Source organism: Urocitellus parryii, chromosome 11 (genome assembly GCF_045843805.1).
Source record: "Urocitellus parryii isolate mUroPar1 chromosome 11, mUroPar1.hap1, whole genome shotgun sequence".
NCBI lineage: Eukaryota > Metazoa > Chordata > Mammalia > Rodentia > Sciuridae > Urocitellus > Urocitellus parryii.
In genome coordinates, this window is record NC_135541.1 from 22,764,984 (window position 1) to 22,781,981 (window position 16,998).

Consider the following 16,998-nt stretch of genomic DNA (forward strand, 5'->3'; position numbering starts at 1 on the left):
GGGGTTGTGGCTCAGTGGTAATGTGTTTACCTAGCACATGTGAGGTACTGGGTTTGATCCTCAGCACCACTTAAAAATAAATAAATATTTTTTATTTATTTTATTGTGTCCATCTACAACTAAAAATATTTTTTTAAAAAGCAGCCTTGAAAACATTATGCTAAATGGAAGAGAACAAATATAAAAGGTCCCATATGATATGATTCTAACTGTATGAAATGGCTGGAATAGACAGATTCAGAGAGACAGGAAGTCAATTAGTGTTTTTTAGGGGTTGTTAGGAGGAGAGAGTGGGTGGTGACTGCTAATAGGTTTAGGTTTCTTTTTGGGGGAGATGAAAATATTCTAGAATTTGATAGTAGTGATAGTTGCACCTTGTGAATACAATAAACGTCACTGAATTGTAAACTTTAAAATGATGCATTTTATGGTAAAAGAATTATATCTCAATAAAAATGCAATGAGCTGGGTATGGTGGTGGCACATATCTGTAATCCCAGCAACTTGGGAGGCAGAAGCAGGAGGATCGCAAATGTAAGCCCAGCCTCAGCGACTTAGCAAGGCCCTGTCTCAAAATAAAAAAAAAAAAAAAAATTAAAAAGGGTTGAGGTTGTGGCTCAGTGGTAAAGCACCTCTGGGTTAAATTCCTAGTAACAGAAAAAAAAATGGCAAATGAGCAAGGATGCCAGTGAAATAGAAACATGTGGGCAGTAATTCCATTTAGATGTCAGGGGGCGGCTCTTGGTAAACTAATCTAGTTTTCAGTATGGGTCTCTGTACCTCTCAGCCAGAATAGCTTCTCTTTAAGTTCCACTTAATTTTTTTGTTTGTTTGTTTCTTTGAATAAGGGGTTCATCAGCTAAAGAAGAATGAAAGTTGCTGGATAAGGTGGTGTACACCTGTAATCCCAGCAATTTGGGAGGCTGAGCCAGGAGGACTGAGAGCTCAAGGTGAGCCTCAGCAACTTAGCGAGGCCCTAAGCAATTTAGCAGGACCCTGTCTCTAAATAAAATATAAAAAAGGGCTAAGGATGTGGCTCAGTGGTTAAGTGCCCCAGGTTCAATCCCTGGTACAAAAATTTTAAAAAAGAGTGAAAGTCCATATCCTGCAATGTTCCTCCTCAACTTCAAAGCACCAACAGAGAGTAGCCCAGACAGAAATGGAGTGCCACAAGCAGCGCTGGTGGCCCAAGTCCTACCTTTTGGCCTGGCATCCACTAGTGAGGCTCCCCCTGGCACAGCCTGGCCTCAGGATAGCACTGACACATTTGAGAAGTTCAGTTTCATTCATGAACTTTGACCAAGCATGTTCTCTGTGTCTGGCTCTCATCTCCAGATCAGTGAGTCAAATCCCTCTCAGGTGGCTCAGACACAGGATGTGTAAACATGATTAGTCCCTGATGGCTCTGCTCTCCTCAGTTGTAGAGATCTCTAGCTCATTGTTTCTCAAGGGACAGTAAGACAGCAGCAGTGGAGGAGAGAGTACATTGTGGGTTTTAGCTGGGGGAAGGGTGGAAGGACAGAGAACTATGCAGTACTTGCTTACTCTGTGCCAGGCATACAAGAGTATGCACATATAGGATTTAACTTCCTCTTCAAGACACCCTTGAGCAGTTAAGAAAACCTGCCCTAAGTACTTGGCAGGCAAGCTGCAGACCTGGGATTTGAACCCAGGACAATCTGATTCAAAGTATGTTCTTTAGAGATATTGGCACTTCACCCAAATGTTTCCACTGAACCATTTTTAGCTTCTACCATTTACACATTCATTCATTCCATAAATGTCCCCCCAAAGGCATTCAGTGCCTGGTAGATTGTTACGCAACAAACCTGAAAACCTGAATAAAGCACGGGCCCTAACCTCAAGGATTTTCAGTACAGCCAGAGCTGGGCCTGAACTGAGACATAAGATCAGAAGCTGAGTTCATTACACCACCAAGGGAGGTCCTGGATTGGTTTGGTCAGGTGGTAAGTGGTTTTAATATAAAAATATGATTCAAGTTTTGGCACACTGTGGGTGACTATATTATCAATTTTCTATTTACCCTTACCATATCCCAGAGGCATGTGAGGTTTAGGAGAATGAACAGCCATGGTCAGAGGGAGCTGAAGAGGAAGTGGTATTTTGGGGCTTGGCTTCTTCTCAGCCACAGCAGGAAGTGGAGGGAGGGCTTGCTGAACAGACCAAGGAGTAGGGGAGTTTATTGACTATACAACTTTGATCCGGGAAGGCTCAGAAGGGAAGGGTTCTAATCTCAGGAGAGGGGCAGTAGGTGCCCAAATAGGAGTGAATTTGGGAATGAGAATGGAGATAATCAGAATGGTCAAGAATGACAGGACTGTTAGACACAGCAGCACATACCTGTAATCCCAGGAGGCTGTGGCAGGAGGATTGTGAGTCCAAAACCAGCCTCAGCCAGCCTCAGCAACTCAGTGAGACCCTGTCTCGAAATAAAATACAAAATAGGGCTGGGGATGTGGCTCAGTGGTCAAAAGCCCCTGATTTCAATCCCTGGTACCACCCACCCCCCGAAAAAGAATGACAGGACTGAGAGACTTAGGTGAGTGACATTGCGGTGCTAACTGAAATTACAGGGTAAATACTACACATTTCATGCTCTGATTTCTGAAGCTAGTGGTAATGCTGTTTTTAATCCAGAGAACAATCTATGGCCTCTGCTCAGAGTACCAAAGAGAGGGCTGGGGATGTAGCTCACTGGTAGAGCACTTGCCTAGCATGTATAAGGCCCTGGGTTCAATCCATAGTACTGGAGGTGGGGGGATAAGATAGAGTACCAAACAGAATAAAGAGAATAAAGAGAAAATGTATTAGAAAGTGGCCCTGGGCTCACATGCCCATAGCCCTGGGTTCAATCCCCAACACCACAAAAAAAAAAAAAAAAAAAGGAAAAGAAAAAAAGTGGGCCTGGGGCCTGGGGCTGTAGCTCAGTGGAAGAAAACTTGCCTTGCACATGTGAAGCACTGGGTTTGATTCTCAGCACCACACAAAAATAAATAAATGTTTTTTTTTAAAGAAAGAAAGTAGGCCAGGGAAAGTCAGATTCAAACAAAGTTATTTGAGCCACCAGAATTGTTAAAATTGTGTGAGGAACTTAGTGTGGGGTGAAGAAGGGAGGTGACTACTAGGTTTAACTCAAAACTTAAGCTCTAGGTGGTTGTTCTTTCCCTCTTTAGTTGTACATCAGCCTGTCCCCAACTATGGTTTCCAGTTAACATTTGGTTTAACAGAGATGCCCCCATGATGCTGTAGAAAGAATATAGAATATGGTATCAGTAAGACTAGAATCTCTAACTACTAGATTAAAAGTCCACGTTCCATAGCTGGTCAGAGACAGAATCATCCAGGACTTGAATGCAGGATTTAGAACTCCAATGTTTCCCGCTTAACTAAAGCATAATACATAATACAGAGACTGACTTACTGTGCTTACCTGAGCTTCTGTTTCCTCGTGTGTACAAATACCTTCCTTAATAATAGCTATCCTACAGGCAGCTCTAAGGATTAATGGCTGAAGCCTCTAATACAGGATCTGGCATCGGTGTGACCTTGACATTTTTAAATCATTACATACAAAAATTATTGGGCTTTATGGTTGCACGTGAATGATGCTCAAATGATTATCTCACTACACATGGAATGTGTTAAAATGTGCCCCACAACTTATATGTTGAAGTCCTAATCTCAGTACTTCAGAAGGTTATTATAATCAGAGATAGAATATTTGAAAAAGTATTAGGTTAAAATAAGGTCCTTAGGGTGGGCCCTAATTCAACACCACTGGTGTCCTTATAAGAGGAAATTTGGATAGACAGCAGAGGGGGGAGACCATGTGAAGACACAGGGAGAAGACAGTCATCTACAAGTAAACGAGAGAAACTTCAGAAGAAACCAACCCTGCAGACACTAAATCTTAGACTTCTAGCCCCCAGAACTGCAAGAAAATAAATTTTTGTTATTTAAGCCACACACTCTGATGCTTTGCCCTGGCAGCCCTAGAAAACTAAAACATTAAGCATATACCATACCTTTTTAATTGGTAGCCCAGGGCTCGCTTGTTCTACTGCTAGAAATCTGCTTCTTGACTTGTCCTATCTTCCCCAACCTGAGGTCCCTGCTGAAAGCTTTACTGATGCTGGTCTGTTTGGGTTGACCTTGGAGAGGTCTGCTACGTGGCTCTTGGCTGCTAAGGTGACTGATGACTTACTGACCAGAGGTGCTTGTCATAGGGACCTACATGGGGAAAGGTAACCGGTGGGTGGTGTGGAATGAAGGAGGACTGCTGTGTCTGAAGTGACCCAGTGTTCTCTGACCCCGGAGAAGACAGGAGAAAGAAGAGACATATAGACAGGATTAGAAGAGAGAGGAGAGGTACCCGATGTGAATCTCAGGACACCAACAGAAGTGGAGAACTGGCCCTGTGGATCAGCAGGGATGGAATTCAGATCTTTTGAGGGTCGCTGCGCATCCTGACACCCAGGTGGTGGTCCCAAGTAGCCCCGAGAGCCATTTGCCCCATGGCCGCCTCAAGCGCACAGGGCAGAGCGGGCCGGCGGGCGCGTGCCCGACACGTCCTCTGGGCACTGCCCCTCCGGGCGCGCGTCCGTCCCACCGCAACCCGCCCCCTGTCCCGGGCAGGGTTCAGTGGACCCCGCGCCCGGGGCCGCGCACGCCCCCTTGGCCAACCGGGACCCCCGGCCGCGCGCGCCCGTCGCCTCCTCCCCACCCGGCAGGCGCGCGCGCTAGCTCCCGCTCTAGCTCCCGCTCCCGCTGGCAGTGGCGGCGGCGGCGGGGATTGTTTTTGTTGTCGCTGAGGCCGGAAGAGCCGCGGGAGCCGGGTCCCTGTCCCCAGGCCGGGCGCCGCCGCCGCCCCCTGCCCAGCGCCCGCGTCTCCGCGGCGCCCCCCCAGCGCCAATATTCCGGAGATCAAGCGTTACGCGGCGGCGGCGGCGGGGCCCGGAGCGGGAGGCACCGGGGACCGGGGCGAGGCGGCCCCCGCCGCCGCCATGGAGGCGCTGGGACCCGGTGAGGAGCGCGCTCGGGCCGGGGCCGGACCCGGGACCCGGGGCCCGGGACTGGCGGACAGGTGGGCGGGAGGGACTGTCTCTGCCCTGTCGCCCTCACCGGCCCGTGCGTACCCGGGTTCGGGCCTCCAGGCCTCGGGGAAGGGGACCCTGCCCTTCTGCGCAAGGCGGAGAGAGCTAACCCGGGCCGCGAGCGGGCGGGCGAGGGCGGGGAGGGCGGGGACCGCGCCCCAGCCTTGGGCTGAATCTTGAGGTCTAGGGGAGGGAGGCCCAGGAAGGTGACCCGTGCCCCCGGGGACAGCGGAGACCTGACCCTATCTCAGGAGAGGATCTGTGCTCCAGGGCTAGTTTGGGCTTCATAAATGACAACCTGAGCCCGGTGCATGCGGAGGCCTGGCCCAGCCCAGGAAGGACCCCCCCCCCCATCTACTACTAAGGGTGTTCTTGGTTTGGGGCCGCACCCCTGTTTTTCTTTCTATTGGGAGATGGCCCAGATCCTTCAGATGAAGGAGAACTTCCCCAAAACACTTCTCATGACGCCTGAAGGCTAAGGGACAAAATGTCCAACGCGAAGTTTGGCTTCTGTCAGTCTCAGAATGGTGTGGGTTAGCCTTGAGTGACAGGGGAATTTGTAGCCAGTGCACCCCAGTACAGACATCAATAACCCGAGTTCTCTTCTAATGGGTCATGAGAGGTTATGAGGATCAAATAAAGGAGAAAGTGCTTTGGAAACTGTAGCTCCAGGTGGGTAGTGATGGCCTCTGGTTATCTCCCTCACTCAGCCCACCAGAGGGACCATTCCAAGATGCACTGTGATTGGAGTCTGATGCACCCACCTCAAACCCCCAACAGGTTTCTAATGCGTTGGCTAAGTAGGGCAGGTTTAGGGCCATGGTGGAATTAATTTTAATATTCAAACCTTATCTGCCTAACGACTTAGTTGTAGAATGTTTAATTTTGTTTTTTAGTGCATAGAAAATTAGACTTACCATTGGAGTTTGGAAACTTTGCAAGTTTGTTTACTTAGAACTTGTTTGCATAGCTGAGTGATTAAACCATACCTTAATTTGCTGCTTAAAGTTTATTTTTTTAAAGTCTCTCATAATCGAATTTCATATGCCTATAAAAAATAAATTAGTTTGCCACATTCACATTATTTGATAAACTTCAGTATGAGTGTTATGCTAAGTTACTTCACATATGGCCCTCAGCTAAAGGCATGATCAGGACTTCAGAATGTAATAGACCTCTGTTCAAATTCAGTCTAGTAATTTAATAGTTGATGACCCTGGGCAAATTACTTAATTCCTTTGAACTTCCATTTCCTCATCTATAAATGAGGGTAATAATAATTATGTGGTATAAGATTGTTGTGAGAATGAAATGAGATAATGTATGAGAGAAATTTTATTGTAAAGACTAATGCATTAGAAATGCTCAACAAGTGTTTCTTCCCTTCCTCCTATGAATAATTTGTAATTGAAACAACTGTTGCATTTATGAGATGATATGGAAAGAGACTATGTAACTGTGTCACAAACTGAGTTTCATGGAAAGGATCAGCCTGGTGTCCTTAGAAATTGCTCAAGAGACATCTTTCCCTACTTGGTTTGATTTCAGCTTTTGCAGGTTTGAAGACTAATCATTCACCCAGGATTGTTAAGGTTGTAGAAAATTCTCACTAACCACAGATCAAACCCAGTGCCAAACACATTTATTTTGGTTCTATTGATTATAACTTATTTTTGCAGTGCTTTTGGAAAGTGCTTTCATAACTATTAGCTGTTTTGATCCTCTGGGAGGTAGAAAAGATGGGTATTTTCCCCATTTTACAGATAAGAAGAGTAAGGATTGGAGAGTATAAATGACTTCATCAATGTCTCAAAGCTGAGTGGTCAAGCGACCACCAGAGTCTGGGACATCTGACTCCTTGTTTAATATTCTTCTCATTTAAGGTTAACCTCACTATTCTGGGTTAAGTCACGTGTTTCCTTTTTGGGGAAATCTTTTACCAAATTTTGGAAATGCCACCAATATAAAATTCAGGAGTTTGAGCACTATCTATAATCTTTTTAAAAAAAATATTTTTCTTTACTTGTAGATGGACACAGTGACTTTATTTTTATTTATTATTTTTATGTGGTGCTGAGGATCAAACCCAGTGCCTCACACATGCTAGGCAAACGCTGTCCCACTGAGCTACAACCCCAGCCCACTAGCTCTAATCTTTATGCAAGTGCAATAATAATAGCTAACATTTATTGAGCACTTACTGTTGCAAGGCACTATGGTAAGCCTTTTATATACATCATTTCATAGAATCATCACTCTAGCCTTATGAAACAGATGATATTATCACACACTCCTACCTTATAGATGGGAAACTGAGGTGCAAGAAAACCAAAAACTGGCCCCAGGTCATGAGGTTAGGAAGTGGTAAAACCAGAACTGACACCCAGGTAGTTTGGATCCAGAGCCTTTAGCCACTGTGTTTTACTGCTTCACTAAGTAAGTAGACAGTTTACCAATTTCAAAAATATCAGATGTGGAATAAAGATTTTAGCTGGGTGAGGTGGTGCACACCCATAATCCTAGTGACATGGGAGGCTGAGGCAGGAAGATCACAAGTTCAAAGTCAGCATCAGTAATTTAGCAAGACCCTGTCTCAAAAAATAGAAAGGGCTGGGGATGCGGCTCAGTGGTTAAGTGCCCCTGGGTTCAATCCTCAGTACCTCCTCCCCCCCCAAGTATTTCAAGTTTATTAAATATTAATTTATTAATTATTCCAAGTTTATTAAAAAATGATCACTCTGTACATTTTCTTATAAAAAAAAAAACAGGGGCTGGAATTGTGGCTCAGAGGTAGCTTGCTCACCTAGCACACGCAAGGCCCTGGATTTGATCCTCAGCACCACATAAACAAATAAATTAATTAATTAACTAGTAATAATAATAATAATTAATAAATAACATATAAACTAATTAAAGCCACTGTGTCCAACTGCAACTAAAAAATTTTTTTAAAGAAAGAAAAATTAGTATGTGTATATATATACATATATATGTATACACATAGATATACATATATGTGTGTGTGTGTGTGTATATATATATATATATATTTTTTTTTTTTTTTTTTGGTGCTAGGGATTGAACTCAGGGCCTTCTGTGTCCTAGGCAGATACTGTCCTAAGCTGCACTCTGACACTCTACTTTTTTTTTTTTCCAAGTTTTAGATAGACACAATACCTTCATTTTATTTATTTATTTATTTATTTATTTATTTATTTATTTGTTTATTTTTATGTGGTGCTGAAGATCAAACCCAGTGCCTCACACTGGGCAAGCGCTCTACCATTGAGATATAATGCCAGCCCCGAGCCTTCTGCTTCTTAATTCCTTTTCTTTAAATCCCTCTGCCTCTGTTCCTTAGACATCAGGCACTTCAGTGAAGTATCCAGAGGATTGTGAAGAACACTGGAGGGAAAATGTACTGATTGGGAGTTAGGAGACCTAGATTCTAGTCATTATTTAAAATCAAAGTCATAGGCAAGGTACTTGATGTAAGTTTCTTTTTCCAAATTTTTACTATAAAGCTGGATTTCTTCTAATTTGTTATAATGATTGCTTAAATGTGTCTTGGAAAATGCAGCGATGGCTTATCTGATTTAATTGGGTTGATTTAGTATGCCTGCTGCTTCTGACATTATTTATTGCTTACTTCTTGCCTTGATCACAGTTATCTTATCACACCCAAATAGATCCCCTTCTACACCAAAAGTGGAACAACTTTAAGCAATAATGCTTTTGAGGGCTGGGGTTATGGCTCAATGGTAGAGTGCTTGCCTAGCATGTGTGAGGTATTGGGTTTGATTCTCGGCACCACATAAAAATAAATATCCAACAACCACTAATAAAATTTAAAAATGCTTTTGATATAAATTATGTGCTTTTGCCTTATTGAAAAATAATTCATGAATGTTAGGGATGAGTTTTCTGTTTAGTTTCTATTTGGATTTATTGACATTGTTCAGTTTAACATTTGTGAGTTCTTACAACATGCTAAATGTTGAATTAGATGTTGAAGAGATTGTGAACTGCAGATCTGTTTCTTCTAAGAATTTACAGACTAGAGGAGGAGACAGGGTAATTTAAGAAGTGGTTTCTTATGCTTGTGCTAAGTGCTACCCTGTACAGAGAGGCGTGGGAATATAGAAGATGGAGCCTCTAGTCTGGAGTGATCAAGAAACACTTTCCGAGGAGGTTGCCCCTGAACTGGGAGTGTTTGTTTGGTTTTGTTGGTACTGGGGTGTAAACTCAGGGGTACTCTAGCATTGAGTCACATCCTCAGCCCTTTTTATTTTGAGACAGGGTCTTGTTGGGTTGATTAGGGCCTGGATAAATTGCTGAGGCTGGCCTTAAACTTGCGATCCTCCTGCCTCAGCCTCCCAAATAGATGGGATTACAGATATGAACCACTATACCCAGAACCTGAACAGAGTTTTGAAGAACAAGTAGAATTTAGGAGAAAAATGAACAATGGGTATAACGGGTAAAAAAATTTTAGTGGTTTATTAATATATGGTGATCAACCATTACATATTTCATTAAAATATTAATTATTCTAAGAGATGTTGCATCAGAACAGCTTATCCTGCCAAAGCTTTCTCTCCTCACTGAATTCTTTGTTCTTAGTGAAATGCCATTGCAGAAAAATTTGGATCTTTCCATTGTCACCATAGCCCACTTTGCTTCACACCTATTCAGAGCAGAAAAGATGCTCAATTTTAAGGCCTGAGTTCATTTGATATTCTCATCAAAGGAAGTAAGGGTTTATCTAGACAAATATTTCCCAGATTGTAACACAAAATCCTTTCCTGCTGAAAAGTTGTAGATGTTCAGTTGAGAGAGAGGAGAGGGGAGAAAGAGAGGAGAGAGGAATTCTGTGGAGATGGGGTGATAATAAGCATACTAAATAATCATCTTCTATGTAAACCAAGAACAAACATTATAAGCATGTTACTTCAATATTTAGAAGTAAATACCAGTAGACAGCAAAAATGGTTTAAAAGTTGACTTTTTTTTTCCCCATACCAGGGATTGTACACAGGGGTGCCTAACCACTGAGTCACTTCACCAACTCTTTTTAATTTTTTTATTTTGAGACAGGGTCATGCTAAGTTGCGTAGAGCCTCACTAAGTTGCTGAGGCTGGTCTTAAACGTGCAGTCCTTCTACCTCAGTCTCTGGAGACTCTGGGATTACAGGCATGTGCCACCACACCTAGCTATCTAATTTTGATGACTCCTATATTCAAAATAATAGCAATATGGTAAAATATTTAGAAATCTGGAGACCCTTAGGTGAACAAACACCCTAAACTCTATATCAGAGATGTTCAGTGAATAGTAAGATACTGGTAATTACAACTATCATGATGATGATGATGAAAGGAATATTCTCCTTCTTAACCAAATAGCACAGCAAATATCTTTCTGTCTCTTTAGGACCTCCGACTAGCCTCTTTCAGCCACCTCGTCGTCCGGGCCTTGGAACTGTTGGAAAACCAATTCGACTGTTAGCTAATCATTTTCAGGTTCAGATCCCTAAAATAGATGTGTATCACTATGATGTGGATATTAAACCAGAAAAACGGCCTCGTAGAGTCAACAGGTAAGGATTAGAAAGAGTATATGTTCTTCACATATATAAGTGCATATGATTTGTTTATTATGTATCGTATTGCTATCTGAATTCTTTCAACAGATATGCTTTGTTTGTAATCCAAGATGGTAAGTTTCTTAGGTAGTTATCCTCTTTGGTTCTAACAAAGTGCTGCATATTTCATTAGTCAATCATTGAATGAAAAAAGATAGCTCTTTCTTTAACCAAGGGTAGCAGAAATTTTATTTACATTTTTTTTCTGTACTGAGGATTGAACCCAAAGATGCTACCACTGAGCCCTTTTTAATTTTTATTGAGACAGGATCTCACAAAGTTGCCTAGGCTGGCCTTTAACTTGTAATTCTCCTGCCTCAGCTTCCCAAATCATTGGAATTACAAGCGTGCGGCACCTTGCGTGGCTTATTTTATCTTTTCATTTTGAGACGGTTCTTGCTAAGTTTCTTAAACTGGCCTCAAATTTATATTACTCCTACTTTAGAACAACACATGTCTTTGGGATTATGAATGTGTGCCACTCTGCTTGACCTAGCTGAAATTTGTAAAAAAATAGATGAAGACATTCATGTCTATGGAAAATAGAAGTATCTGGAAATTCAAATTTTATTTTTAAGTGTTTTACTGGACATGAGAAGTATTAAGTGAAAGACAGAATTATCTTGTAGCACTAAAAAAAGTAAGCTTACAGAGATATCTGTTTCCTTGCATTATCCAAGAGGGGGTCTGATTAGGTGATATAAGTTTTATTGTTGGTATCAGGAATTTACCAGATATGAATATATACCCTGTAGCAAAAATTAATCTATATCCACTTTACTTTTCTTTATTTCCATGTAGTGATATTTAAGCAGTCTTTGATTTGTTGAGTCTTGCTTTTCTAAGAATGCTTTTGCTGTCAAGTGAAATGTTTTGTGCTGCTTAACTTTTTTTCTCATTATAGATTAATCATGTGGCTTTCTGGTACAGTTCAGTGTTATGTAAGACCATAATTATTCAACTATGGTACAGCAGAGATCAATGGTAATAGAAGTGATGACAATGGCTAAATTTGGTCCGTTCAACAAATATTGTCAGGAGTGCTTACTCTGTACCGGATGTTTTTCTGTGCTGTGGGAATACAATATGAATAAAATAGGCACAGGCTTGGGATGAAGCTCAGTGGTACAGTACTTGCCTAGCATGTTCAAGGTCCTGGGTCCGATCCCCAGCACTGCAAAACAGATGAACAACAACCACAAAGGCAAAAGTTTTTATTCTTGTCTTTTGACCAGAGCTGCAATGTTCCAGTAATTTGATAAAGTGATGAACACAGAGGGAAAGAAGAGAGGTACCTGCTGTATGTTCTCTAGGCCTTTTAGAAAACATGGTATCATTCCATTGGTCATATACATGTGAATCTATAGAAAAGGTGTTGCTATAAACATCAAGGGAATGGATCCTGTTCAAAAAGGAATGCCCCAAAGTGTTTCCATGGTAAAACTGGAAGAGTCTCTGGTGTTGGCCAGCATACTCTTGGCATTGTTGTAAACAAACTCGTTAAGAGCAAACTTCCTGCCAAGAGAACAAATGTGCATATTGAGCATATTAAGCACTCTCTCTGTAAGCTGAAAATAGCCTCATGAAATGTGCAAAGGAAAATGATCACAAAAGGAAGGAAGCCAAAGAGAAGACCTGGGTTCAGCTGAAGTGCCACCTGCTCTGCCCAGAGATGCAAACTTTGTGAGAGCCCGTCTAAGCTGCTGTAACTTATGCCCTAGGAATTCATGGCATAAAAGGTGTAGAGAAAAGTAAAAGACCCTGAGTCGGTTAAAAAAAAAAAATCATACCCTTGAAGAGTTTCTATTCAGTTTCTCTTCTGATTGGGAAGAGCAAAAGTAGATAAATAAGATGTGATAAAAAAAATAAAGCAGAGAGGAAAGATAGAAAGATAGGAATAAGGTTGGGGGGAGCCACTGAGATGTATTCATATGTGTGTGTATAAATATGCTAGGAGGTAAGATTAGAGAAACTCTAGAAATCTAGAAAGCTCCCTTTCATTCATTCTCTTTTTTTAAATATTATTTTTAGTGATGAACACCAACATCTTTATTTACTTATTTTTATTTGGTGCTGAGGATTGAACCCAGTGCCTCACATATGCAAGGCAAATATTCCACTGAGCCACAACCCCAGCCTTCATGCATTCTTATAGGCCATACTCTACCACTGAGCTGCACCCCAGCCTATATTTTTTTTTCTTTTTTGAAGCACTGGGGATTGAACCCAGGAATAGTCTACCTTTGTGTTATATCCCCAGCTATTTTTGGGGGGGGGTATGGGGGATAATCAGGGATTGAACTCAGGGACGCTTGACTACTGAGCCACCTTCCCAGCCCTATTTTCTTTTCTTTTTTTTTTTTTTTAGTATTTATTTTTTAGGTATAGATGGATACAACATAATGTGTTTATTTTTATGTGGTGCTGAGGATCGAACCTGAGTCCCGCCCGTGCTAGAGGAGTGCGCTACCACTGTGCCACAATCCCAGCCCCCTATTTTCAATTTTATTTAGAGACAGGGTCTCACTGAGCAAAAGCACCTTGCGTTTGCTGAGGTTGGCTTTGAACTCGAGATCCTCCTGCCTCCCAGCCTCCCTAGCCACTGGGATTACAGGCATGCACCACCTTATTTTTTGAAATGGGGTCTTGCCAGTTTCCCAGGCTCTTTGATATGTGATCCTCCTGCCTCAGCCTCCCGAGTCCCTAGAATTCTGGTGTGTGCCAGGGCACCTGGCCTGAGTTTGGTTATTCTTAAAAGTTTGTCTCAGGAGAGGAGTTGGGAAAGAGGAGTTCGATAGGATGCCAGAAATGTTGTGCTCTTTTTCCTTTTATTCTCCCCTTGTGTTATCATCTTGCAGTTACCTTTGTTCATTTGTTGCTACCTTTCTTTAGATAACTAATTTTTAAAAGTTATTTGAATCAGTAGAGACTGACTCTTACATTTTCCAAGTAGTATTAACTGAATTTAGCTGATGAAGGTACAGTGATACTTTCCTTACTGTTCACCATTTCACAAAGCTAACTACCACTATCTCCATTACTGTTAAGGGAGGTAGTAGATACAATGGTGAGACACTTCAAGATGCAGATATTTGGTGATCGGCAGCCTGGCTATGATGGCAAAAGAAACATGTACACAGCACATCCACTGCCAATTGGACGGGATAGGGTAAGTGTTAACAGCAAGAAACACTTAGGTCAAGTAGTAGTAATTACATATGGCAAAAATGTTTTTTTTCATAGTAATGATACATGTGATATTCTGTCCATATTCAGTTGTCTCTTGTTTACTGATAATTGAAGATGAGATGAGCATTAGAATTTAGGTTGAAGCCAGGTGCAGTGGTGCATACCTGCAATCCCAGCTATTTAGGAGGCTGAGGCAGGAGAATTGCAAGTTCAAGACCAGCCTCAGCAATTTAATGAGATCCTGTATCAAAAAATAAAGTAAGGGGCTGGGGTTGGGGTTCAGCAGTAGAACACTTGCCTTGCATGTGTGAGGCACTGGGTTTGATGCTCAGCACCATATAAAAATAAACAAAATAAATGTATTGTGTCCATCTATAACTAAAAAAAAAAAATAAATAAATAAATAAAGGGCTGGGGTTGTGGCTCAGTGGTAGAGTGCTTGCCTAGCATGTGTGAGGCACTGGATGGATGCTCAGCACTGCAAATAAATAAATAAATAAAATAAAGGTCCAGGGCTGGGTTGTAGCTCAGTGGTAGAGCGCTTGCCTTGCATGCATGAGGTGCTGGGTTCAATCCTCAGTACCACATAAAAAAATAAATAAATGAAAATAAAGATATTATGTCCATCTACAACTAAAAAAAAAAGTAAAGGTCCATCAACAACTAAAAATATATATATTAAAAGATGAATAAATAAAGTAAAAATTAGCTGGAGATATAATTTAGTGGTAGAATGCTTCTGGGTTCAATCTACAGAATAATATTAATTATTATTAATTGATTTTGTCACCTTATCTTTTTTTTCCTAATATCTTTATTTTGTTTGTTTATTTTTATGTGATGCTGAGGATTGAACCCAGTGCCTCACATGTGTGAGGCAAGCGCTTTGCCACTGAGCCCCAACCCCAGCCCTGTCATCTCTTCTTTACATATATCTTATTTAAAATTTCTCGTATTAATAATGTACTTTAAAGAAATACTATCTAGATCTGAACAGTGGAGTTTTTATAATTCTCACTTGTGAAAATACATTAATAATACCATAGTACTTTTTTAAACACTTATTTTTTAAAATTAAAACAGTAATATGTGAATATATGTTCATTATAGCTTATCTAGACAGTCTAGAAATGTTGTGGCTTCTTGCCTCTTCCTCCTATTTGCACCTCTCCATTCCATTTTCCTTTTTAAAGGATATTGCTATAATAATTTGGCATATATCTTTTAAAATATTTTATATGTATTAATTATTCGTGCATATTTATAGATATGCTTTTTTCACATATATTTTGTGATTTGTTTTTCCATTCAGCAATATGCCTAGGAGGTCTTTTCATTTATATGCATTTAGATCTATCTTATTATTTTTTTCAACTTCAATTATTTTATTATGGCAAAATATATATAACATAAAATATATCATCTTAGTCATTTTGAAGTGTACAATTCACCATCATTTAGTGCATTCACCCTGTTGCGCAGTCATCACCACCACCCATCTCCAGAACTTTTTTTTTTATCATCTCAAACAGAAACTCATCAAATGGTAACTCCTCATACCTAACTGCCCCAGTCCCTGGTAACCACTATTTTACTGTTTCTCTATGAATTTGAGTATTCTAGGTACCTCATATAAGTGGAATTACATAGTATTTGTCTTTTTGTGTCTGACTTTTGTTGTTGTTGGTGGTGGTATTAGGGTTTGAACCCAGGGACACTTCACAACTGAGCCACATCCCCAGTCCTTTTTATTTTATTTTATTTTTTATTTTGAAACAGGGTCTCTCTAAGTTGCTTAGGGCCTTATGAAATTGCTGAGGTTGGCCTCGCTCTTGTAATCTTCCTGCCTCAGCCTCCCTAGTTACTGGGATTGTGGTGACGCATGGCTCTGTCTGGCTTATTTCACTTAGTGTAATGTTTTTAAACTTCATCCACGGGCTGGGGATGTGGCTCAAGCGGTAGCGCGCTCGCCTGGCATTCGATCCTCAGCACCACATACAAACAAAGATGTTGTGTCTGCCAAATACTAAAAAATAAATATTAAAAATTCTCTCCCTCTCTCTCACTGTCTCTCACTCTCTTTAAAAAAAAAAAAAAAAAAAAAAAAAAAAAAAAAAACTTCATCCATATTGTAGTATCTACTTATTTTTAACTATTGTATAGTAATCCACATTAAATTATTGATGGATACTTACATTGTTTCCAATGTTTTATAATTACAGAAAATGTTAAAATAAAGACATTTATGCATAAGTCATTATTAAATATTCTTGAAATCTTTCCCACAGACTTTGTAAACATGTATATTTGTACATATGTATTTTTTCTCCTAGGTTGATATGGAAGTGACCCTCCCAGGTGAGGGTAAAGACCAAACCTTCAAAGTGTCTGTTCAATGGGTGTCTGTTGTAAGCCTTCAGTTGCTTTTAGAAGCTTTAGCTGGGCACTTGAATGAAGTCCCAGATGACTCAGTACAAGCACTTGATGTTATCACAAGACATCTTCCCTCTATGAGGTCAGTACCTTGGTTTGGATTCCTTCCCGTAGATGTTCAGACTTTTTGGTAGGTTACATTTAACCACTGAAAAGTTCTGTATAAGTCATAATTCAAACTTAATTTCAGCTCACAAAGTTCAGAGTGAAATGAAAAGTCTTTCAAGGTTTTTTTTTTAAATTTTTTGTTTTAGTTGTTGATAGACATTTATTTTATTTATTTATTTTTATGTGGTGCTGAGGATCGAATCCAGGGCCTCACACATGCTAGGCAAGCACTGTACCACTGAGCCACAACCCCAGCCCCTTTCAAGTTTTTGTTATGAAACATGCACTCTTATTTCTCCAGGTATACTCCGGTGGGTCGTTCCTTCTTCTCACCTCCTGAAGGTTACTACCACCCTCTGGGAGGGGGCAGAGAGGTTTGGTTTGGTTTCCATCAGTCTGTAAGACCTGCTATGTGGAACATGATGCTCAACATTGATGGTAGGATGGAACTCTCTTTATTCATTAACTTTTTGGCTGTTTTTTGTTTGCTTGTTTGTTTTTTGGCCCTT

At 40.9% G+C, this 16,998-nt stretch overlaps 1 protein-coding gene across 1 annotated transcript in view; it reads left to right on the plus strand.

Annotated features, from left to right (window-relative positions):
- Positions 1 to 4,676: 4,676 nt before the first annotated feature.
- Positions 4,677 to 16,998, plus strand: part of Ago4 (argonaute RISC component 4) — a 38,855-nt gene continuing 26,533 nt past the window's right edge. Inside the window, exons 1-5 of the mRNA XM_026393364.2 lie at positions 4,677 to 5,043; positions 10,549 to 10,714; positions 13,808 to 13,928; positions 16,282 to 16,463; positions 16,791 to 16,927. Coding sequence (XP_026249149.1) covers positions 5,025 to 5,043; positions 10,549 to 10,714; positions 13,808 to 13,928; positions 16,282 to 16,463; positions 16,791 to 16,927 — 625 coding nt within the window. The 5' untranslated portion in view covers positions 4,677 to 5,024. The remainder of the gene's footprint in view (positions 5,044 to 10,548; positions 10,715 to 13,807; positions 13,929 to 16,281; positions 16,464 to 16,790; positions 16,928 to 16,998) is intronic.